Source organism: Cervus elaphus, chromosome 5 (genome assembly GCF_910594005.1).
Source record: "Cervus elaphus chromosome 5, mCerEla1.1, whole genome shotgun sequence".
Classification (NCBI taxonomy): domain Eukaryota; kingdom Metazoa; phylum Chordata; class Mammalia; order Artiodactyla; family Cervidae; genus Cervus; species Cervus elaphus.
In genome coordinates this window covers 127400428-127422160 of record NC_057819.1, presented here as the reverse complement: position 1 = coordinate 127422160, position 21733 = coordinate 127400428, and the positions used below count along the sequence as shown (strand labels likewise).

Genomic DNA, 21733 nt, shown 5'->3' with positions numbered 1-21733 from the left:
AGCAGAGACACCCCTGGGCCCACTCACGCCCCCCTCGGGCACTGCCCTCCTCCACCTTCCTGCTCCTTGGACGGTCCTCTCTGATGGGAGGTGACAGAAGCCTCTCTCGAGGTAACTGCTGATTTTTCTTTTTCCCCCAACAGGGATCAAACCTGCGCATCTTGCAGTGGAAGTGTGGAGTCTTAACCACTGGACTGTCAGGGAAGTTCTGGTAACTGTGATTTTATTAGTTGAGTCCTTGGGCAGCAGACAATTACCAACCCCCTCACCCCTCTCCTGGTGCCGCTCTGGAGGGCCCTGGCCCTCTGCCCGTACATGAAGAAGGGCAATGCCCCCAACCTCGGGCAGCAGCCAGGCGCTCTGTACCCTCCTAGGCAGGGGCTTGCTCTGTCATCTTTGTTCCCACCCACTGGGCTTCTGTGGCCAGGGAGCAGCACGGAGGAAAGCCTGCCATCCTTCCCCACATCCTGTCACCCTCAGGGGAGTGTATTAGAAGAAGCCGATGAGCCCAGGGTCTGTGCCAGTGAGTCAATTGCCCTGGCAGCTGGGAACGAGGCACAGGTTGTGTGTGCCAGCCTGAGGGCAGGATGGGCTGGCTGAGCCCCAAGAGCATGTCAGAGCTCGACATAAAAGTGCCGGGCATGGCGCCCTCCTTGCCCCTGCGGCCCTGTAACGTGTGGCCCGACTCTACATCCCTACCAGCAGGGAGACCCCATGCTCTCTGTCAGCCATTCCTTGTGGCAAGGGAGCAGAGAAGCCCACTGCCTCAGGAGAGACCCAGGTGAAAAGATTCTAAAACCATCCACAGCCGAGGGGCCCACAGAGCCCAGCCAGACCCTGGGTCCTGGGCTGGAAGCCTGTGCGGAGCAGACCCACAGCTGCCGCTGACCGTGTCATGGGGCTGCGTGCCCTCAGCGTGGCGTCTCCCCAGAGGCCGCTGCCTCCCGGGGTGTCTGAGGGGCCTGGGTGCGCCCACCTAACCCACCAGCATGGGCTGGAGGGCTTGCAAGAACCCGCTGGCACCCTGTTCATAGGAAGAGCTGTAATTAGGCCCTGGGCATCGAGGGGCTCTCCCGGGCGCCCCTGCTTCCAGCTGGCGGCCAGAGGGTCAGTTGCAGGGTCTGAGGAGGCAGCTGGGCCTTCAGGACGAGTGGGATGCCATGTTGTAGGAGGCTTTCTTCAGGGTCTCCAGGAAGAACTGTTCGTTTTCCAGAAAGTCGCGGTCCTGAAAGGCAGAGCTGGGTGAGCAGTCGCCCTCTGGCTCTCTCTCCTGCACCCACTTCTGTGGACAGGGATGCGGATCACTGGACTGGGCATGAGGCAACCCTGGGGGTCAGTGGATCGATCAGTCCTGTCCTGGCTCTGCCTGGCTCTGGAATCGGCGGGGGTGGGGCAGGGAATGCACCAGCTCTCCCTCCAGGGGAGGCCACGTGTCAGCACGTGACACGGTCCCTCTCTCGGCCTGTCTGTACAGTGCCTGCAGGGCTGCGGGAGGGGGATGGCTGACAAGGCACAGCGCAGAGCCTGGCGGGCAGGAAATGCTCCCTCAGTGACACCGGGAGCGTCTGCGAGGCCTGTCCTTTACCTGCCCCGCGCTGCTCTCCGCCGGGAGGGGCGTGGGCTCGGCCCTCCCCGGGGCCAGGCTGTGCTCTCTCCTGCCTCTGCCTGAGCTTCTGGTCCCCACTGTGAACACGAGGAGCCCTGAGTCCAGGGGCAGTGGGTGGGCCTGGGTGGCCTCTGCTCTGGGACGCTTACCTGCTCAGCTGTGTGTTTCAGCAGCACCAGCTTGGCGTAGAGGTGTGAGGGGCCCAGGCCGACCAGCGGTTGGCTGCACTGCGGAACGGCGGGGGCAGGTGCCACCGTGGCTGAAAGGCAGAGGAGGACGGGATCAGGGGGCAGTGTGACAGGAGACCAGGACAGCCACAGCTGGATCCTGGGGCCTTCTCACTGCTGCGGGTGGGTGCGACCCGATCGACCTTCCTGGCACATCCAGCTTTCAAGCGCCTTGGAACATGCTCGTAGGATTTCAGCTACTAAGTTCAATTCTGAAAATTTATTTGAGGGAAATAACCGGGGAGAGATGTATGTATTATACAAAGATTTCCACTGAAGTGCTACGTAAGTTACCTTATCGACAAAAAAAAAAAAACACTCAGTAGGAAATTAGTAAAAATATAGGACAACTCATAATGGCAAATGATGTGGATTAAGAGTTAAATGTTTAATTACTGACATGAAAATATGTTCCATGAATATTTCTGAATTGAAAACAATAAAGGTTCAAAACAATATATGATGCAATCTCATGTTTTTATTTATTTATTTTTTTAATGGAGGAGAAAGAGTGGCTTTATTTCTTTGCCAGGCAAAGGGGGTGTGGGCTAGCACCTCAAGAACTCAATTTTGTTTTTAAAAACATACACACAAAAAAAATAAAATAAAATAAAAAAGAAAAAAAATAAAAACATACACACGACAGTCTAGAATATTATGCACCAAAATGTTTATAAAGTGGTTCTAGAGAGTGGGTTGAAGGTAGTTTTTTTTTTTAATATAAGCATAGTCCGTTTTAAAACTTATTTGGCTGTGCTGAAACTTATTTGCAGAACACGGGATCTAGCTCCCTGACCAGGGTTTCAACCTGGGCCTCTTGCATTGGGAGGTTGGAGTTTCAGACACTGGGCTGCCAGGGAAGTCCTGAGGGAAGTATTTTAAAAACTAGTTTCCCTTCTTCTATTTTTGACCTATTTTTCTATAACATGCATTACTAGCATAAAAAAAAAGAAATAAGATGACTTTAAAACTAAGCTACGGACTTCCCCAATAGCCCAGTGGTCAAGAATGTGCCTTCCAATTCAGGGGACCTGGGTTCCATCCCTGGTCTGGGAAGATCCCACATGCCACAAGTCAACTAAGCCTGTGTGCCATCACAAAGACCCAGCAGAGCCAAAAAATAATAATAATGAAATAAAAATAACTAACTTAGGTTTTAAAAAAACAAACTAAGCTGCCTCCTATGTTGAGCACACAGGAGGCTGGGCAGGATGTTGCCGGCATGCTCTGCCCAGTGGGCGAGCTGAGCCGATGTCCCCTCCTCCCGGAGTTACTTACCACTCAGGCCAGAGGCTGCGGGGTCCTGGGCCCTGGAGAGCAGCCCCACTGGGCTGGCGGGCAGGTCCTGTCGGGCACGATCCAGCTGCAGCCGCTGCTGGGCTAGACTCAGATGCTCCTGTCTCGGCCCCCAGAGAGGAGGACACAGCAGTGAGGGCAGAAGGCCGGGGAGGGGCGCTGGGGGAGGGGCGCCGGGGGAGGAGTGCCGGGGAGGGGTGCCGGGGGCAGAGCCTCCGGGAGGCGCCTTGCCTGGTGCACGTGGCGCTCCTGCTGCCGCAGCCGCTCCTGCTGCTCCTGCACCAGCTGCAGCCGGGCCTGCTGCTCTGACTGCACCTGCTGGGCCTCGCGCAGGGCCCGCTCCCCCTCCTGGTACTTCTTCGAGGCCACCTGGGGGAGGCTACGGGGTCAGCCGGGCTGGCGGAGGTCAGCGCCCCGCCCCCCCATCCCCAGCTGCGCCTTGGCACCTGGCTCATGCTCTCCACCTCCTCGGCGCGCAGCCTCATGCGCTGGGCAGCGGCGCTGACCCGCTCCTTCTCCAGACGCAGCTCCTGCCTCTCCCACTCCAGAGCCTCCCTCTCGGCTGCCAGCTGGTCCTCTTTGGCCCGGAGCGCGCTGGCCCTGATCTTCAGCTCTGCCTGCTCCTGGAGATGGCAAAGCCTGGCTGCACTCTCCTTCCTGAAGTTGAACTGGGCTCTGGGGACCCGCAGGTCGCCCTGCCTCATTGCTGGGGCTGAACTCCACCCTGACTCTGGGAGGAGGTGGTGGGAGACCTGGGGCCAAGCCCCGGGCTCAATTTCTCTGAATCTGTTTCTTTGTTTCTAGAATATCTAAGTCATGGGAACGTGATGAGGATTAAAAGAGCAAATGAGTATAAAGCACCAGGATGCTAAAAGCAAGTTGTAACTATGATATGTTTGTGGTTGTTTCAATTCCTATACTCTTGTTACCACTGCCTGCTTTCCTAAGCTGACCATCCTGTGGAGGTGCAGACCGTGAGGGCCAGGGTGGGGAGAAGGGCAGGGCTGTGGGGGGTTCCCACCATCCGGGAGGCTCTGGGTCCTACCTTGGCCAGGCTGACGAGGGTGCCCTCCCGCTGGGCGTCCACCTGCAGCGCCCGCTCCGCCTCGCGCTCGGCCCGCTCCTTACTCAGCTTCTGCTGCGCGAAGAACTCGGCCCACTCGGCCGCCAGGCGCCGCCGCTCCTCCCCGCACTTACGCATGACGGACTTCTGCTCCTCCAGCAAGGCGCTCTGCGGCAAGGGTGCGAGGGCCCCAGTGAGCGCCCCTGGGCCTGACGTCAGGGACAGAGCCCAGCGAGGTGCCTCTGGACTCACCTTGGCTCTCTCCAACTCCTCCCGCTCCATGGCTGTCTGCTGGACCATGACCTTCCTCTGCTCCTCCAGAGCGCGCTGTGCCGACTCGGCCTTGGACTGCTCGGCGTGCACCCGCCAGCGCTCCTGCGGGCCGGCAGGGTCAGGGCTGAGCACGCTGGCCCCTGGAGGCTCCACCTGCACCTCAGACAGGCCTGAATGCTCCACGGGGAGCTGGGCAAACCACCCTCATCTGGCTTTTCCCACGCTATGCCACAAACACCTCCTTTCCTGAGCAGTAAAAATGGGAAGGAGCCTGGGGACTGGTTTGAGGCAGGCACTGAGGAAAGTGCTGAAAGGGCTTGGTTCAGGAATATAAAGGGCATGGTTCAGGATATAAAAACATCTGTGTCCATACACTGACAGGTCTGTAGGCATCTGTGATGTCACATCAGTGGCTAGCTTGGGCTACTGGATAATTTTTCTTTATTGTTGCCAGTTATTTTAATTTTTTCAATGAAACGAATCATCTTAGAACTTTGTACAAAAAAAGAAAAGGTTATTACTATTTCTGAATTCATCAAATATTTACTGTATCAATTCTCTTAGGAATTGCTTTTTTGTTTGGTAGGGGTCAATGTGAGTTGTTTTTCTTTTCCCCACAAGTGCAGCCAATTGTTTTCACCATTTATTAGATTATGAAAGAAACCCTTCACCAATTTGCCTGTCCTTGCACTGGGCCATGCTAATCTTGTCTATGTTGTTCCAATTTTAGCACATGTGCTGCTGAAACAAGCACGAAAGGGCATGATTTTTTAAAGCACAAAGCCTGCTCTTACAGATGGAAGAGACGAAGGGAGTTTAAAGACAGCTCAGGAGACAAAAGCATTTCTCCCAAAGTCACATTGGCGATGGCATCAGTAATGAGTGGGTAGGTGCTGGACGGGGTGGGCTGGGGGCGCTTCTGGAGGCTGGGGAAGCGGGAGCCCCTGCAGAGGCAGGAAGGGGCAGGAGAGACAGGAAAAGCGCCGAGGAGGCTAGGGCAGAGTACAGCTGCCCAGTGCTGGGGAGACAGGCCCCGCAGCAGGGGCAGGAAGATGGGCCCCACCTGCTCCAGCAGCCGGCTCTGCTCGCCCAGGCGTGCCTCCATCTTTCCCATGACCTCCTGGAGCCGGCTCCGCTCTTCCTCCATGTCCCGCTGCTGGCGGCTCAGCCTCTCCTGCAGCGCTGGGGGCGGCCCACAGGGTGCTCACTGCCCGCCCGCCTGCCTTCCTGTCCGCGGGGACAGGACGGAGGAGCCAGGGGTTCCAGTACCTTGGAGCAGCTTGTCCTGCTGCCGGATCCCCAGCTCCCGCTCCTGGGAGGTGCTGAGGTGTGAGGCCTCCACGCGGGAGGACAGCTCGTGTAGGCTGCTGGAGAACTTCTCCATCTGCTCGATGATGCTGTTCAGGGACCTGGAGGTGCAGCGTGCGGGGGGCGGGGCTCAGGTCATGAAGTCTGGGGCCCCCCCGCCCTGCCCCACTGGGGGAGCAGAGCCTGATGGCGAGCCTACCTTGTGTGGGAGGTGGCGCTGGTCACGGCGTCGATCTCCCGGTCCTTCAGCTGCTTCAGCCGCTGCAGGTGCTCCTCGTGGTCCTTGCGCATCTCCAGGATGGAGGCCCTGGGGGGCGGGGGCGGGGGCGGGGGCGGCGAGAGGGCGGCGCAGTGAATATCCTGGGCAGCTCCATCTGGGAGACCGCTGCTCTGGGCAGTCCGTGCTCCGTGGCCTCTCCTCCCCGGCCCCAGGCACTGCCTCCGTTTCCCTGGCCCCTCTGCCTCTTTATCTGTCTTGGTGCCTCAATGCCACATCCTCTCTCTGGGGGCAGATTCCTTGTTATTCAGCCAAGGACACCTGACAGGGGGCCCGACAACCCTTTCATGTCTGGCCAATCTGAGCCATGGGGAAAGGCCGACTCAGCCCACCTTGGTTGACCCCTTCATGTGCCTTTTCTTTAGTTTCACTCTCCTCTGGAAAGGCAATCAGATCCACATGCCAGGCACAACCTTCTCCAGGGCTGATGCAGTCACTAGCCTCAAGTGGTCTGGCTGACGGGTTGGTTAACCTGTGCTTAATTAGCGCTTGGGTTGCTTGCTGCTGCCGGGCCCTGCCTGAATAACCAGTGACCTCAGGCCCTGCCAGGATGCCCTGACTACTCTGAAGGAGTGGGGGGATCCCCACTAGGGGTGGAGGGGTTCGTGAGATGGGTCAGTGAGGTTGACCTCAGTTCTCAGTCTTCATCTGGAAGGGAAGGGGTCAAGCCTTTGTACAGAGGCTGCTGAGCCCACAGCTTGGGGTCTCAGGGCAATTGGCTTCCTCTGGCCACCCCCAAAGCCGGCCCCTAGCCCCCCTCTCACCGCTGCAGCTCCCGGAGCCGCTCCATCTCCTGGTCTTTCTCCTGCACAGCGGCCGCCAAGCGCCGCTGGTGCTGGGCCGTGAGTTCAGCGCGGGCCTGCTCGGCCTCCTGGCAGCGAGACAGACATTGGGCAGACAGCTCCTCGTTCTCTCTCCGAAGCCGCTCTTCCCGTTGCTGGTATGATGTTTCTAGCACCTTGACTCGACTCCTGCCAACAGCACACCCAACCATGCGGCTCAGAAGGGGAGGGCGGCCACCCTGAGGGCCCCTCAGGGCACCTGATCTGGGGCTGGCCCTGAGCCACGGGCAGCCCGGGTTGGGGGAGCAGGGTACCTGTGAGCATGCTCGATGAGCTCCAGGTCGGCCTGGTGCCGCTGCTGTAAGCTCTCCAGCAGCAGCTTGTGCTGGGTCCGCTCCAGCTCCAGCTTCCGCACCTGGGCCGTGGCGTGGAGGGAGGGGGATGGTGTGGAGAGTCTCTCAGGCTGCCTGGGGAGGCCGGCCAGCCCTCACGGCACACCCTCCCACCAGCCCTGCCTGGAAGCCGCTGCCCCTCTGCCCCTCACCTGGGCCTCGAGCTCCGCCAGCCGGGCCTGACTCTGCAGGAGGGTGGCCTGGAGCTCGGCAGTGCCGCTCTGAAGCTGAGCCTGTGCCACCAGGAGCTGGTGCTGGTACTCGGGGCCGGGCAGCAGGCTCCGGGCCAGGGACTCCGGGAGCTTGGACTGGAGGAGAGGCGGAGGGACGTGCCCCGTCAGGTAGAGGACAGGAGCCCAGCTGAGCTCACCTCTGACCTGCCAGGCTCCATTCCTGGCCTGTGGCTGGAGACGGGGACAGGGTCATGACACCCAGAGGCCAAGGATGAGGCCTGGAGGGTCATGTGGTCCCTGTCCTTCCCCTCTCAGGTCAGGTTGGGGAAAATGAGTCTCCCCCACGCCCTCAGAACAACATCCTCCCAGCAGGGCTTCCAGATAAACAGCGGGTCCCTGCAAAGTCCCAGCTACAACAGAAGGTGGTGACCCCGGCCCTGCTGTCAGGCCTGAAGTCCCAATGCAGAGCAATGCTCTGGGTCCTGCATGCTGCCCACCACCCACCCACCATCTCAGAGGCGCTTCCGGGTTCCTGGGGAAGCGCTCCACAGGTGCTCCTGTGGGGCCAGGCCTCCTCGGGCCTGGGGGTCCCAGGTGCTATTGCACCTGGGCAACGTGGGTGGTGGGAGGAGCAAGGGAGGAGGTGTTCTAGACAGAGCAGAGGCTAGCTGGGTCTGGCGCGCTGCGAGAAGCACTCTCAGCTGCCTCCGCCTGGGGGTCACCTCAGTTCTCCGCTGGTGCCGGCAAGTGAACACCCAGCCCTACCCGGGAGAGGCAGGTGAGTGCTGGTGGGGAGACAGGGGAGCCGGCTGAGAGGACAACACGTTCCTCCTGGCGGTTTGGCAGGTGCTGCCTCTGAGCACAGGAGAACTGCCCCACGGGCCTGCCTGTTTGTTCCCCCTCCCTACCTGAACAGGCACAGAAGGCCCTGAGGGTTCCTGGGAATTCGGGAAAACAACTGTAGGCTCTGAAAAATCAACAGCACAGAAATGAGGCGGCGCAGGGAGGCCCACAGTCTAGGTGTGTGCTCAGGAGAGCCTGGCTTCACGTCTGTCTGCAGGGACCCAGGAAGGAAGCTCTCAGTGCCTCTCCTCCACCCAGAGTTAACCTCCCGAACAAAGCAGAACACACACCGGTGCCAGAGTGGTCTCCAGGGGCTCGTCCCCTCTTAGGGTCACCTGCATGGAGGGCCAAGGTGGCCTTGTTCCAAGTCACAGGGGACCTGTGGACATGGGGCGGGGGTGGCAAGGTGAGCAGCCTGCTGTGAAGGATGCAGGGAGAAGGGGAGGGCTGGTCTGGCAGGAAAGGCGAAGGCCAGGGTCAAGTCATAGACTGGAAAGGCCTGAAGGCTGGTAGTTTACCAAGAGGGGGTTCCAGCTGGAAAAGGGGACGGGGATCTGGCTTCAGGTCCCCTGACTTAGTGGGTCTCGTGTGTGGTCTCGGATCCCATACACCACACTGACCACGTGGAGCCCAGCAGAGCCGCCTGCTGTTCTAGGGGCCGGGGCTCGGGGTGGCCCCCCTGCGCCGCATCTGCCTGCAGCCCAGCCTGGGACTGGACGTACCCAGAGGGGGCAGGCGGGGACCGTGGCCCCCGTGTTGCTGTCCCTGGGATCTCCCCGGCGGCTGCTGGCTCGAGCTCCTGGGTGCTGGCAGCAGGCTGGCTGAGAAAGCAATTGTTAACATGAAGGCAGGAGAAGGTCCGGGTTAGGCTGGACGAGGGCGGGCTGGGACAAAGCCCAGAAGGGAAGCTGCATGGCTGCCCCTCTTCCCAGCCCCCTCCACCTTCCTCCTGTTCCCACCATCCCATCTTGGGAGTTCTTCTCCCAGTCTGAGCCCCTGGCCTTCTGCTGCCCTCCCGGGGGCAACCACCTGGTAACATCTAAGGAAGCTGTGGACCATGCCACGCCTGCAGCGTCCACTGAGGCCCTGCTCACTCGCCTACCGGCTCCAGCGCCCCGTGGTTCCTCTCGTCTCCGTCTGCTCTTCCCGGTCGTTCTCCGCTCTCAGGGCCAGTGAGGAAGCTTTCCCTTACCTTCAGTTTCAGGTCTGGGTCCAAACCGCCCTCCCCGCTTACTCAACCTCAGGGCGGGGTGACATCCCAGCCTGTCACACAACTGCCCACCTCGCCTCCCCTCTGCTCTGGACGCAGAGCTTCCTCTCGATGGTCCTGGCCCTGCCAGCCCCCTCTGGGGCGCTCCCTGTCCTTCCCCCACATTCCACAGCCTCCCCCAGGAGCCCCCTGGCAGCCACTGTCTTCTCGAACACTCCCCAAGAGCACGAGTGATCCCCCACACATGTCGCCTGCTTTAGCTTGGTCAGCAGAGCCACTGGACGCCGGGTGTCCTGCCAGCCCGAGGGCGCTGTGGACAGAGCCCTGCTGGGAGGCACCAGGAAGGCTGTGGGAGCCCCACGAGGGCACCCGGGGTCTCCTGCCCAAGCAGGCCAGCGCCTGGCCCCGCGGCAACAGGGCATGAGTGGCAGCAGCCCCCCAGCTCCTGAAGTGGGGGAGAAGCACAGCTGAGACTGCACTCTGCCCGCAGTCAGCACACGGGGCGCTGCTGATGGAGGCGCCGAGGCGGCAAGCCCTCCCTCTGGAGAGACAGTGGCCTAAGCCCTACCTGTGGCAAGGCGGCCGGCCAGCTGCCCCCACCGAGTGCCGGCCCTCAGAGCCTGCGGCGCGCTCCTCTCTGGCCAGGCCTTGGGCCTTCTTCCGGGACAGCGCGTGGCTCAGCCAGTCCTGGCCTGCCTCCTTCTCGGATGCTCCTGGCTCCGCAGGCTGGCTGCCTCTGGCAGGAGGGCCAGTACCCTCGGTGGGTGTTTTTGTCCCCAAGGAGGAGGGCGGCCCGGCCGGGGCAGAGTGGCGGACAGGGGCGGAATGCTGGCTCGCAGGAGGGGGGCGCCTCCGAGCCTCCCTGCCTGGGGATGGGGGGAGCAGGTCCGAGACGTCGTCCTTGAGGCCCAGCCAGTCAGCGCCTCCCCTCCTGGGCTGGGTGGGGCTGGAGGCTGTGGGGGTGCTCTGCCTGGAGCCTGCTTCTCCCTTGAGGTCTGTGCCGCCATCTAAGAACCTACTTCAAGACAGAGAAGAGGGGAGTCTAAGGCAGGGCAAGCAGCCTGTCCCAAGAGCCCCTGGCGGGCCATTCCCTCCACTGCTCGGGGGGACTAGGGGGCCCACAATAAGGGGGTCAGGATGCCTGGGGCCCTGTGTGGCCAGAGTCGCAGCAAGCTAAGCGAGGTCTGTAGAACGCCTTGATTCAGTCACGAAAACCAGGGACAAATCCATCTGCAGCGAACAGGACCAGCCACGGGCACACACACCCAGAGAAAAATCAGCCTGGTCAAGCACTTCCAGCCTTTCCATCACTCATTCATTCATTTGGCCATTGTCTCTTATGGCTCAGCTGGTAAAGAATCCACCTGCAATGCAGGAGACCTGGGTTCGATCCCTGGGTTGGGAAGATCCCCCGGAGAAGGAAAAGGCTACCCACTCCAGTATTCTGGCCTGGAGAATTCTGTGGACTATATAGTCAATGGGGTCATAAAGAGTCGGATACAACTGAGCGACTTTCGCTTCACTCTATGAGTTATGGCAGGTGGCAGCAGGTTCTCAGGTTTAAGGGAACAGTTGATACACGTGTGTGCAAGGTTACTGAGATGGAAAGAGGCTGAGAAAGCCGACATGACATAACGTTAACACCATGGAATCTGGAGAAAGGGTAGGAGGCAGTTCTCACAACTCTTCCATCAGTTTGAAATTATTTCAAAATATAAAATTTAAAATATACGCTGGGAGAAAAAAAAAAAATCTCCAAATTCAGAAAAGTCCATCCACTAGCTTAACGTTTTGTCGCCAACTGGGACGAGACCACCGTTAGAATGGTCAAGGCAGAGCCCAGGGCCGGGGTTCCGGGGAGCTGAGTCTGAGAAGCTGCTGCTCAAAGTTCACTCTTGCTCCCCCTGGGTCTGGGTGTTCCTCACAGAGAAGGAGGTCAGCTGACGTCACAGCAGTTTCCGGTTTCCTGGGGCTTCCAGCTGAGTCAAGTCCACCTCTTCCTTACTCTTCCAAGGAGGCTGGGAGCAGAATCCAGGGTCCGCTCCTGCTCGGGGGCCATCCCGACTATGGCCTGGACTGGTGGGCACTGGCCACTCCCCTCCTTTGGTGCCCACAGAGTCTAGTGCCTCCCAAACAAGCCTGGTGGTGGGATGGGCATTCTCAGCGGGCAGCCTGCCTCTGCGCTTACCTGACAGACTGCCGGCGGGACTGCCGGCCCTCGGAGGAGCCCACGGTGGGCTGGTAGGCCCCAAAGGTGAAGTCCTCGTCACCCCAGGTGTCTTTGTCTGTGAACGAAGAAACCTGTGATCTAGAGCAGGGGAGTCAACCTCTTCTGTGAATGCTGCAGAATGCTGGATTTGAAAAGGGCTGAGCTAGCAGCTTGATGGCTAAGACGAGTAATGGGGACGCAGAGGCAGAGGCAGAGGCAGCCAGGTGAGGGGCTGGGCGTCTGTCTACACCTCTAGTCCCAGCACACGGAACATCACCGGGAGCTGTGAAAAGTGCACCTGAGGAACCCGGCCCCAACCCCCGTGGGTGAGTGCGCATGTCCCACCAAGGACTCCGAGCCAATCAACGCTGGCCAGGGCAGCATCCTTCAAACTGTGAGCTGCTGCCTATCAGCAGGTTGAGAAACCAGTAAGTTACAACTGATATATTTAGTAGTCAAAGGGCTTAGTTGCTCAGTCGTATCCAACTCTTTGAGACCCCATGGACTGTAGCCTGCCAGGCTCTTCTGCCCATGGGATTTTCCAGGCAAGAATACTGGAGTGGGATGCCATTTCCTACTTCAATTTATTAATCAAAGAGCATATAAATAAAAAAAACAACAGAGAATTGAACATGGTGATGATTATTTCCTCACACTTTGGACCCAGTTCATAAACATGAATAATATAATATGTGTGTGTGTCACGATGTAAAGCTTATTTCTTATTATGGCTCCTGGTAAACACCTCTTTTGGGGTCCCTCCACCCCCACCCCACAAGCCTCCTCACCCTGTGGCCGCTGGTACTTCTTGTCCAGTTTGAATTCCCTGTGCTCGCCGGTGCCTGGCCGGGCCAGGAGCTTGGAGGCAGGGCCCCGACCCAGCAGCTCATCCAGCTTGGAGCGGGCAGGGAGGGGCCCTTCCCTACAGGACGGAACACAGGGCAGGTACCTGTGACCACGAGGGGCTCCTGGGGGGGCCACACTGTACCTTCCCGCTCACTTTTCCCTGGTGGCACTCTCCATGCCCAGGAACCCTTACTGGTCGCTCGCCTGCCTCCCCTCTGCCTTGGGGCTGTCTCCAAACCCCAGGGTGGCCATGATGTCGTCCCCATCGTCAAAGAGCAACTCTTCTTTCTTTCGGACCGGAGTGTCCCCAGGAGTTAGAGGGATAGAGGGCCCTAAGAAACAGAACACAGGGCACAGTGCCCTCAGCCTTCTGGTCCTCCATTGTGCGGTTTGAAGGGGCCGAGGGGGCGTTTCTCTACCTCTGAGTGGAACAGCAGCGGCAGCGTCTGGTCCCACCCGGCACCTGACTCCCCCAGCCCCACTCCCGGGTGCTCCCATCCCCTCTCCCCTCCCTCTTCCCAGAGACCGATGACCTCTTGGTCCACGATCTGAGACCTCTGCTCCCTGCCTGGTGGGGTCTCTGGATCTGTGTTGGGAAGTTCAGTGAGTCAACTGCAGTAGCCCTGGGAACGTAACAAGCCCACTCTACCGTGATCTCTGACCGGGGCTGGGTTCTTTTTGGAAGAGGTTTTCGTCTCCGTGGAGGGCAGCTTCTTGGGGATTCTTTCCTCATCATCAGAGAGAAGTCCTGCCAGGGGGTCTTCCGAACCTCACAGGCAGAAGGGGAAGCAAAGGGAAGACTGTTGAGTTCAGGAAAACCGGCGCTGTGCTGCACTGGGGGAGTTAGTGACCGGAGAGCTGTAGCTGCTCTGACACCTATGCAAGGCGCTCGGCATCTGAGGGCCTGGGGTGGCGGGGCCCCGATACAGGGCAGAGTGGGCCAGGGGAGAGGGAGCAGGGAGAGCGGCCCGGGGCCCGCATTCCAGCGTGACTGCCCCAGGCTCTGCTGTCTGCACCAGCCTTCTAGGAACATTCCTGAGGCTGGAGAAGGGAAGTAAAATGTCCGGGAGTGCATGAAGGGCAAGGGTCTTTCCCCCACGCTTTATAATCTTCAGTTTGATCCCTGGCTTCCAAGTCCATGCAAATAAGTGCCCAGATATCCCAGCCAGTGGGGCACAATTAGTCCCTCCCTCAATTCATGAGGAACAAGATCAACAGCACCAGCTGTCTGCTCCGCATCTGACAGACAGAGTGACTAGCCCTGGGGCAAACGAGTACTGCCAGCGATCAAAGTGAAGTGTCCTAGAGGCGTGACTGCAGGCCTGCGGTACCTTCCAAGGAAAACTTCCTGTACTGACGCCCAAAGCTGGAGGGGGATGGAGGTAGGTCCTTGGTGGGAACGGCATCTCCTACAGGGAGCAAAGAGGAGCCCAGGTCACAGGACCGGGTCGCTTCTGGCCTACATGTCGCCACACCACGACGGGGACCCCTGGGCTGCTGTGTACTTCCATCTGGCGGCTGAGGGCTTGTGGCCACGGACACAGCCGTGGGAGAGGTCTCTACCGCCCTGGTTCTCAATCAGGCTTTTGGCCTGGAAATGAGGTCTGGGAGTGACCTTCGGCCCTCTATTCACAAGTTGCTCCAAACAGGTACAGGGGTTGGGGTGATGCAAAAGTTACCATAAAATTCTCCAATTTAACTCAAATGGATTCTCCAGCAGTCTGAGGAAGTTGGGGCAGGAGGGGTGGGAAGCTCAACCTATCTCCCTCCTCAACCATAAACACTCCAACACACAGGTACACAGTGAGCTCCTGGTCTCCCCGCTTCCAGGCAGAGAAAACCCACAGGGCACGAGGCCTTCTGTCTAAGCATCTCCCACACCCCCAGAGTGTCTCCTCATTCGAGGAGCTATGTCCTACTCGCCTTTCTCATTGGCGGTTAACACACCGGCGGTTTTAAGAGGACTAGGCGGCTCTTCTTTCCCAGAGCCCTTTGCAGGCCTTTTGTTAGAGGCTAGATTTGACTTCTTCAGACCTAAGAGGTCAGCATCCATTTCATCCAGGTCCTGGAAAAGAAGGAAGGAGGGAGGAAGCCCTACGTGCTCAGCAGCCTGGTAAGGATGCTGCCCTCAACTTCCACGTGGAACAGATGGGGACTTGGGTGGGGGACCGACCCCAACAAGGTCACAGGACAAGGACAGAGGCAGGGCCGGAACCCAAAGGCTCCACACAGTCGGTCTCAGATAAGCTGAAAGGTCTCTGGTTGGTAACTTCCACGAGCCCTCATGAGCAGCTGCCGCCTTGAGGTGAAAATGGCAGGGAGCTTCAAACCTGCTTTCAGCAGCTTCTCACAAAAGCTTAACAAATGCCGAAGCTGTTTGCAGTAGAAACAGTAGAAACAGCAGGGTCCTGGGGTTTAAGGTTCCCCAAGGTTGAGAATTTCCTGGTGGTCCAGCAGTTGAGAATCTGCCTTCCACTGCAGGGAAGGGTGTGGGTTTGATCCCTGGTCAGGGAGCTAAGATTCCACATACCGTGAAGTGCAGCCAGTGAATAAATAAATAAATAAATGAAAGAACAAGAGGGAGAACGAAGGCGTGGTGTAAAATAGCAACCCAGCCCATCTCCCCAAAGCTGTTTCCTTACCTTCATGGCCTGCAGCAGAGCCTGCGGGTCTGCATCAGAGATGTCTGAAACCTACATGACAGGAGGGTCAGGAGAGACATGCTGGTCAAGGCCCCACAAACCTCAGGACCCTTATCGCCTGGCTTCTGTCAGGGGAGGAGCAGAGCAGCATGAGGGGAGGAGCATCATTTGGAGGGTTCTGTCCTCACTTGGTGCTCAGGCGTTATATGAAGTCAAACCTGGCCAGCTGTGGACACGCTGTGGAAAGCGCTGCCACTTTCGGGTCCTCCCAAAAGGAAGTCCACGGCCATCACAAAACAAATTAGGCTACTTTCCCTCCACGTGATCGGATAGCGTGGAGTTTACTACGGGAAGTGCCATTATAAGGGCAACTGCCGAGCCTTCAGCAGCTGCTTGGAGCTCTCCTTTCTAGCTCATCTCACCGGGAGGAATGAAAAGGACTTGCTTTGAGTCCACCTGGCAGCCCTTGGGTACTGTTTTGAGAACAAACTGGCTTTGTGGGGACTTCTAAACCTTCTGTGGGCAGCCCCTAGGACACAACAGCCGTCTTACTGCCTCTGGGGGTAAGCAGAGCCGGTGATGACGAGGGAATGGGCCAGGCTCACCTCGGCATCAGCTTCTGCCAGGCCTGCTAGGGTGATGAAGGCATCGTCTTTCAGGAGGGACCTGCAAAGGAGCAGAGTCTATACCCGCACCCCCACCCCCACGGTCCCCAGGGCACAAGATGATTCAAGGAAGGAGAAGGAGTTTAGAGGGGCTAAGTGAACCTAGACAGACTCTTCTCCAGAAGGACAGAATTGCGGAATGGAATCTCACAAGTCACCTAAAGTGATGATTTTTAAGTTTTTTAAAAACGTAGAATCCCTTTAAAGACAACAAGTAAGAGAGAAAAACAGAACTTCTTGAGCTAAAATGAAGGTGGAGAGTGGAGCACTCACAAAGAGCCTCCCTGTCTCACAACTGTGGAGAAAGTTCAGAAGAACAATCTGAGAGCCACCAATTTGAGAGTCAAGCATCTAGGTCAGTCCTCTTATTCCGAGGGTAAGAAAACGGAGGCTGAGAGCTTCAGGAACTGCCCAACGTCACACAGTAAGCAGGACTAGAAGCTGGAACCTCTGACCTCCAGTTCAGCTCCACTCCCACTCCTCTAGGATCCTCCGCTGCCCTGCAGCTGAAGGGAGGACAGAAGCTCGTGGCCCTACAAGCAGGACCCACCGTGAGTGGAAAGGGGGGGCAGAGCAGGAGCATTCGGCCTGAAATGGGGCTTGGATGCCCGGGCAGTCCCACGTGCTCACTTTGGTCCCCCGGAGGGAGGGGGTGCCTGGGCTACATCTGGGGGGTCTCTGGCACGTGACGTTAGTTTAACAGGCTTCTCAGGTGGTGTTGCTGAAAAAAAGAAAAGAAAAGATGTGATTCGGCCACAGAGAACTGGAGTCGAGATGGAATGGATTGCAAGTTGCCCACCAAGCTGTCTCCCACATTTTCCTACTGAGAGAGGGGCCTTTTTGGAGGAAGGAAACTGACCCTTGAGGCAGGTCTCTTAAAAACCTGCATGGAGGAGGGCATCATATATTTCCAAGCGGGAAGTCAACCCAACTGGTGCCAAATCAAGAGGCTATTCCTGCCCCCGAACAGGAATGCAGAAACAACGCACTTCCATCGTCCATGGGCTTGTGCTCTGTGCATGCTTCTGGGCCAAGGTGGGGGAATCTCGGCCACATTGTGGCTGGTGAGCTTTGCTGACCCCAAAGCCCTGTTTCTCAGTGCAGCAGACAGGGACACACAGGGTAAGGGACTTGTGTCCAGAATACAGAAAGAACTCTTACAAACCCAGCAATCAAAAGACAAATCACTCAGTTTGAAAACTGGGTAAAGATCTGAATAGACCTTTCTTCAAAGATATAAATGGCCAGGAAACACATGAAAAGATGTTCAAGTTCATTAGTCATCATTAGTCATTAGGAAAATGCCCATCGAAATCACAATGAGATTTAACTTTACACCCACTAAGATTGCTATTTGTTGTCATTGTTTAGTCACTAAGTTGTGTCTGACTCTTCTGTAGCCTCATGGACTGTAGCCTGCCAGGCTCCTCTGTCCATGGGATTTCCCAGCAAGAATACTGGAGTGGGTTGCCATTTCCTTCTCCAAGATTGCTATAATGAAAAAGAAAATAACAATTACTGGCAAGAATATGGAGAAATTGGTACTCTCTTACACTGCTGATGGGAATGTACAATGGTACATGTTGGGGTCCTTTAATGGACTGGAACCTTGTGGTAAGGAGTCGACGATAAGAAAGTGAAAGAGAGAAAGAGAGACAGAGAGAGACAAAAAAGACCCGGGGACCTAAGCTCTGGTGGAGCAAAGGTGCTTTAATGATTTTCCTATGAGTATATATAGGCTTTGGTACAAAAAACTTCTTTCGGGAATGATAGAGATCAGAAAACCAAACGTACAGCAACCGTTACCAAGAGAACAAGGGGTAATGTTAGTCACAAGGTCAGGACACAATCCATATCTCAAGAAAGGGGAACGAGACTAAGCAGTTTTGTCCTAAAGAGAATGTTTACTAAAGGAGACCCAAGCCTGCCTCACACAATGACCTCAGTCCCTGGGAGCAGCGTGCTGTTCCGCTTGAAGAGGGACAAAGGACTCATGAGAGACAGCACGTAGGAATCCTCCCGTCAAACATTCCCTGACAGGTACAGTTCCTGTGGGAAATAGTTTGGCGGGTCTTCAAAAAGTTAAACATAGAGTTATCATATAATCCCATAATTCAACTCCTAAATTTACACCAGAAAGAACTGAACACATAAGCCCACACAAAAACTTGTACATGGTTGCTCATAACAGCATTATTCATAATAGCCTAGCTGAAATGTGGAAACCACCCAAACCTCCATCAACTGATGAATGGCCAAACAAAATGGGGCGTATAGAACAGTGGAATATTGTCCAGCCATGGAAAGGAATGAAGAGAGGAATGTTACAGTGCAGATGAACCTCGAAAACGTGGAAGGGGAAAAGAAGCCGGATGCAAAAGCCTCGTATTGTATGATTCCGTTTAATGTAAAATAAGGCAAATTCATAGAGAAAGAAAGTTAAGTAAGTGGCTACCTGGGGTGGAGGAGAGGAGAGTGAGGAGTGACTGCTGATGGTGTGGAGTTTCTTTACGGGGTGATGAGAATGTTCTAAATTCGGCTGTGGTGGTGACTGCACAATTCTGTCAATATACTATATGTCACTGAATCGTACACTTTATAAAAGACTGAACTTTATGTGAATTATATCTCAGCTAATAAAAGAGAGAGCAAGCCTGAATCAGGGGGTTCTGGGGAAAGGGCACTTACTCTCATCTCCCAGGAGGTCACCAAGGACATCATCGATGGAGTCTAGAACAGAAAAGGGCCACTGTGACTTCAGGAGGAAAGAAGGGTCCTTTAGGGCCTCATAGCTTGAGACCTCATCCAGGATACCCCACCTGGATACTTCTGGATACAGAGCCCAATAAAAAGGATTTTTCCCTGAGTCCCATCTGTTATTTATTTCTGAATTACTCCTAGGGCCAGTGAGGCAGCATAGGGAGTTCCGCTGGAAAGCACAAGCTGCCTCTGGGATTACAGGGAAAACAGCAAGACTCACACCAAGGCACTTCCCTAGGGGCCCAGTGGCTAAGACTCCATGCTCCCAAGGGAGGGGGCCTGGATTCAGTCCCTGGTCAGGGAACTAGTGACTGCATGCTCAGTCGCATCTGATTTTTGGCGACCCCATGGACTTTGTTGCCCGCCAGCCTCCTCTGTCCATAGAATTTTCCACGGTAATAGATTCTACAACTAAAGATCCCAAGTACTGAAACTAAGACTTGGCACACACAAAAAAAGAGATGTTCACTGAGAACATTCACTGAGAACATTCAGGCAGACACTTCTAAGTTACATGGACCCAAGGTGGGGGAATTATTTTTGGCTTATGGGTGATTTTTCATCCCCACTCACCTTTCAATCTTTTCTTGGTTTTTGGTGCCTAAAAAGGGAAAAACAAATTCCATGAACAAAATCAGACAGTGAATGTGCACTAAAACCCAGAATGCCAAATGAATTGTCTTGCCTTCTGCAAAGATGGGGACAAGGAGCGCCAGTGGCATTTGGGGACAGATGCCCTTTATGGTTTTCTTAGAGTTTCTCAGAATACTCATTCAGAGCATGAAAAAGGCCACCCCAAACCAGCAGTGGATGCCACAGTGGGTGCCATCTGGAGGGTGGAAGTCTCTTCTTTCCCCCAGATTTCCAGACGCCACATACAACCCCTCCCAGGATGTAACGTTTTCCTCTAATCCATGTCTCTGACTGTTCAGTATCAGTGACAGACACATAAAAATGCTTTCCAAATGGATATTCAGAGGCTCAAAAGAGATGCTTGCTTACTGTTTAATAAGAAGTTGCTTTTTTTCTTTTATGCATGCTACACAGCTTGCTGGACCAGGGATAGAATCTATGCCCCCTGCATTGGGAAGCAGAGTCTTAACCACTGGACCCGCCAGAGAAGTCCAATTAATAAGTTTGATATCATCATTCTTCTTTGGGGCCACCCAGTCCCCAAAGTACTTCATGCAGTCAAGCTCTTGGAGGTGGAGGCAGGGGGGAGGGTAGACTCCCATTTCCACACACGTACTCTGATTCTGTGCTGTTGGAGAAGACTCTTGAGAGTCCCTTGGACTGCAAGGAGATCCAACCAGTCCATCCTAAAGGAAATCAGTCCTGAATATTCATTGGAAGGACTGATGCTGAAGCTGAAATTCCAATACTTTGGCCACCTGATGTGAAGAACTGACTCATTGGAAAAGGCCCTGATGCTGGGAAAGATTGAAGGCAGGAGGAGGAGGGGATGACAGAGGATGAGATGTTTGGATGGCATCACCGACTCAGTGGACATTGAGTTTGAATAAGCTCCAGGAGTTGGTGATGGTCAGGGAAGCCTGGCGTGCTGCAGTCCATGGGGTCGCAGAGTCGGACACGACTGAGCTACTGAACTGAACTGCTCTGCGTTCTGCTTACCATCTCAAGGCTCTGGGGCTGCTTCTAGCTCCTTCACAGTGCTGTCCAGCTCACTGGAATTCTGCCTGTCAGGCTCATCCTCCCTAATGAAGAAAATTAAAGTGTCTGCTCACAAACGATTTGGCTTTAACAGTGCTTGAGTCAGAGATTGATAAAGCCTTCTCTCACTTTACCCATTCAAGAGGTTAAAACCTATTTTCATCAGTTAAACATTCCTTATGGTGGGTGATTCATATGAGAGGCAAAGTGTTCTGGGTAACTTTTCAAGGCTTGGAGATTATTTGAAAAAAGTGAAGTGGTCCTCATTCCTTATTCTGAAAGAGGATACAGAAAATGGCAAGTCCCCATCTTAGAAAAGAGGTGGGGGTCTGGCACTGTGGTCAATACACCTTTCCAGGCAACACTCAGGACTACATTCGCAGCAGCAATCAGCACACAGAACAGATGTGAAAGCCGGTTACTCCTTGAGAGTATTTTCACAATCGGTGGAAAATTTCCCCCTTTAACTGTAAATCCAACTCGCTCCATTAGTGGTGAACTGTTTTCCCCAGAATTATCATTCTTTCCCGCCCGCTCCTCAAACAGTTACACAAACTGACCTTTGGCACAGCTTGGAAGAAAGTAATAGGAGGTGGGCAGCTCTAGTTGTCTGGTGCCGGCCTGTCCTGTTACTAGAATGCAAAGTTAATGTGGGGTTACTGCCCAGGGGCCACTCTGAATGCCCGAGTTTCTCCTTCTCTGTAATAGCAGTGTTCATGACCTACAAGTCCCAACGTGTTTCGTCTCCTATCACATCTAGGAGCGTCTCCCACTTCCCAGTGATCCTGTCCCAGCCTCGCAGACCGTGGGAATTTCTAAGGGAGGCTGCAAAGGCCTCAGGACCACAAGGACCATCGCATCGTTGTGCACGGCCAACTCCGTGCCAGGCGTTTTAAAATCCTTTAGCTAGGGCCCTCCCGGTGTCACCTCCTCTGTCCACGCGCCCAGCCCATCTCAATCCCGAGCGCAGCCTACGATTTCCAGCCCCTGAAATCCTCCCCACGCTCCCCGCCCCCCGGTTACGTGCCATTCCCCTCGGAGGCGCAGCCCCTGGGACGTGTCCCAGACATAGCTGCTGGTCCAGGATTCACTCCAGCCGGTTTCAGTCAGGCCTCCAGCTTCGGAGCGCTACGGACGCCAATCTCTCAGTCGCCCGGCCTCCGGAAGAAACGCGAGGCGCGGTGCATCCTGGGGGTTGTAGTCCTAAACCTGCTCACCTGCTAGAGCCAAGGGAGTATGGGGAGCTGGAATGAACCACACTTCCCAGGGTGCCCCTCCGCGGCCGTTAGTCGGCGCACCGCGGCCAATTTAGCCGTTGGGCGTGTTGCTAGGAGCTGCCTGAACGCCCCTTTGCTTAGCGGACGGTACCTGGGTTCCGAGGTTTTCTGCAGAATTCTCCAGGCCGGAATACTGGAGTGGGTAGCCTTTCCCTTCTTCGGGGAATCTTCGCAAACCAGGGATCGAACCTCGGTCCCGCCGCATTGCGGGCG

General features: G+C 55.9%; 1 protein-coding gene and 1 non-coding gene across 4 annotated transcripts; both read right to left on the bottom strand.

The window, feature by feature from the left end:
• Positions 1-206: 206 nt before the first annotated feature.
• On the bottom strand, positions 207-20876 carry FBF1 (Fas binding factor 1). Of its 3 annotated transcripts, none has more exons than XM_043905474.1 (30): positions 20804-20876; positions 20205-20287; positions 19146-19173; positions 18501-18542; positions 16443-16533; positions 15753-15813; positions 15148-15198; positions 14429-14570; positions 13837-13914; positions 13155-13274; positions 12699-12837; positions 12448-12581; positions 11639-11735; positions 10019-10468; positions 8963-9061; positions 8531-8619; positions 8306-8364; positions 7377-7628; positions 7147-7247; positions 6815-7021; positions 5973-6080; positions 5735-5874; positions 5529-5647; positions 4445-4567; positions 4175-4360; positions 3576-3752; positions 3361-3498; positions 3112-3229; positions 1756-1865; positions 207-1225 (listed from the first exon to the last, which is right to left on the bottom strand). In XM_043905474.1, exons 2-30 carry the CDS (start codon positions 20205-20207, stop codon positions 1142-1144), a joined length of 3546 nt encoding a protein of 1181 aa, XP_043761409.1. In that variant the 5' UTR covers positions 20208-20287; positions 20804-20876; the 3' UTR covers positions 207-1141. The 3 variants fall into 3 exon arrangements, with proteins under 3 accessions (XP_043761409.1, XP_043761412.1, XP_043761410.1); XM_043905477.1 differs by having other exon boundaries at positions 7377-7532; XM_043905475.1 differs by having other exon boundaries at positions 10019-10465.
• LOC122695847 lies at positions 5117-5219 on the bottom strand. The gene has a single exon (XR_006341592.1). It is a non-coding gene; the product is annotated as a U6 spliceosomal RNA (small nuclear RNA).
• Positions 20877-21733: the final 857 nt, after the last annotated feature.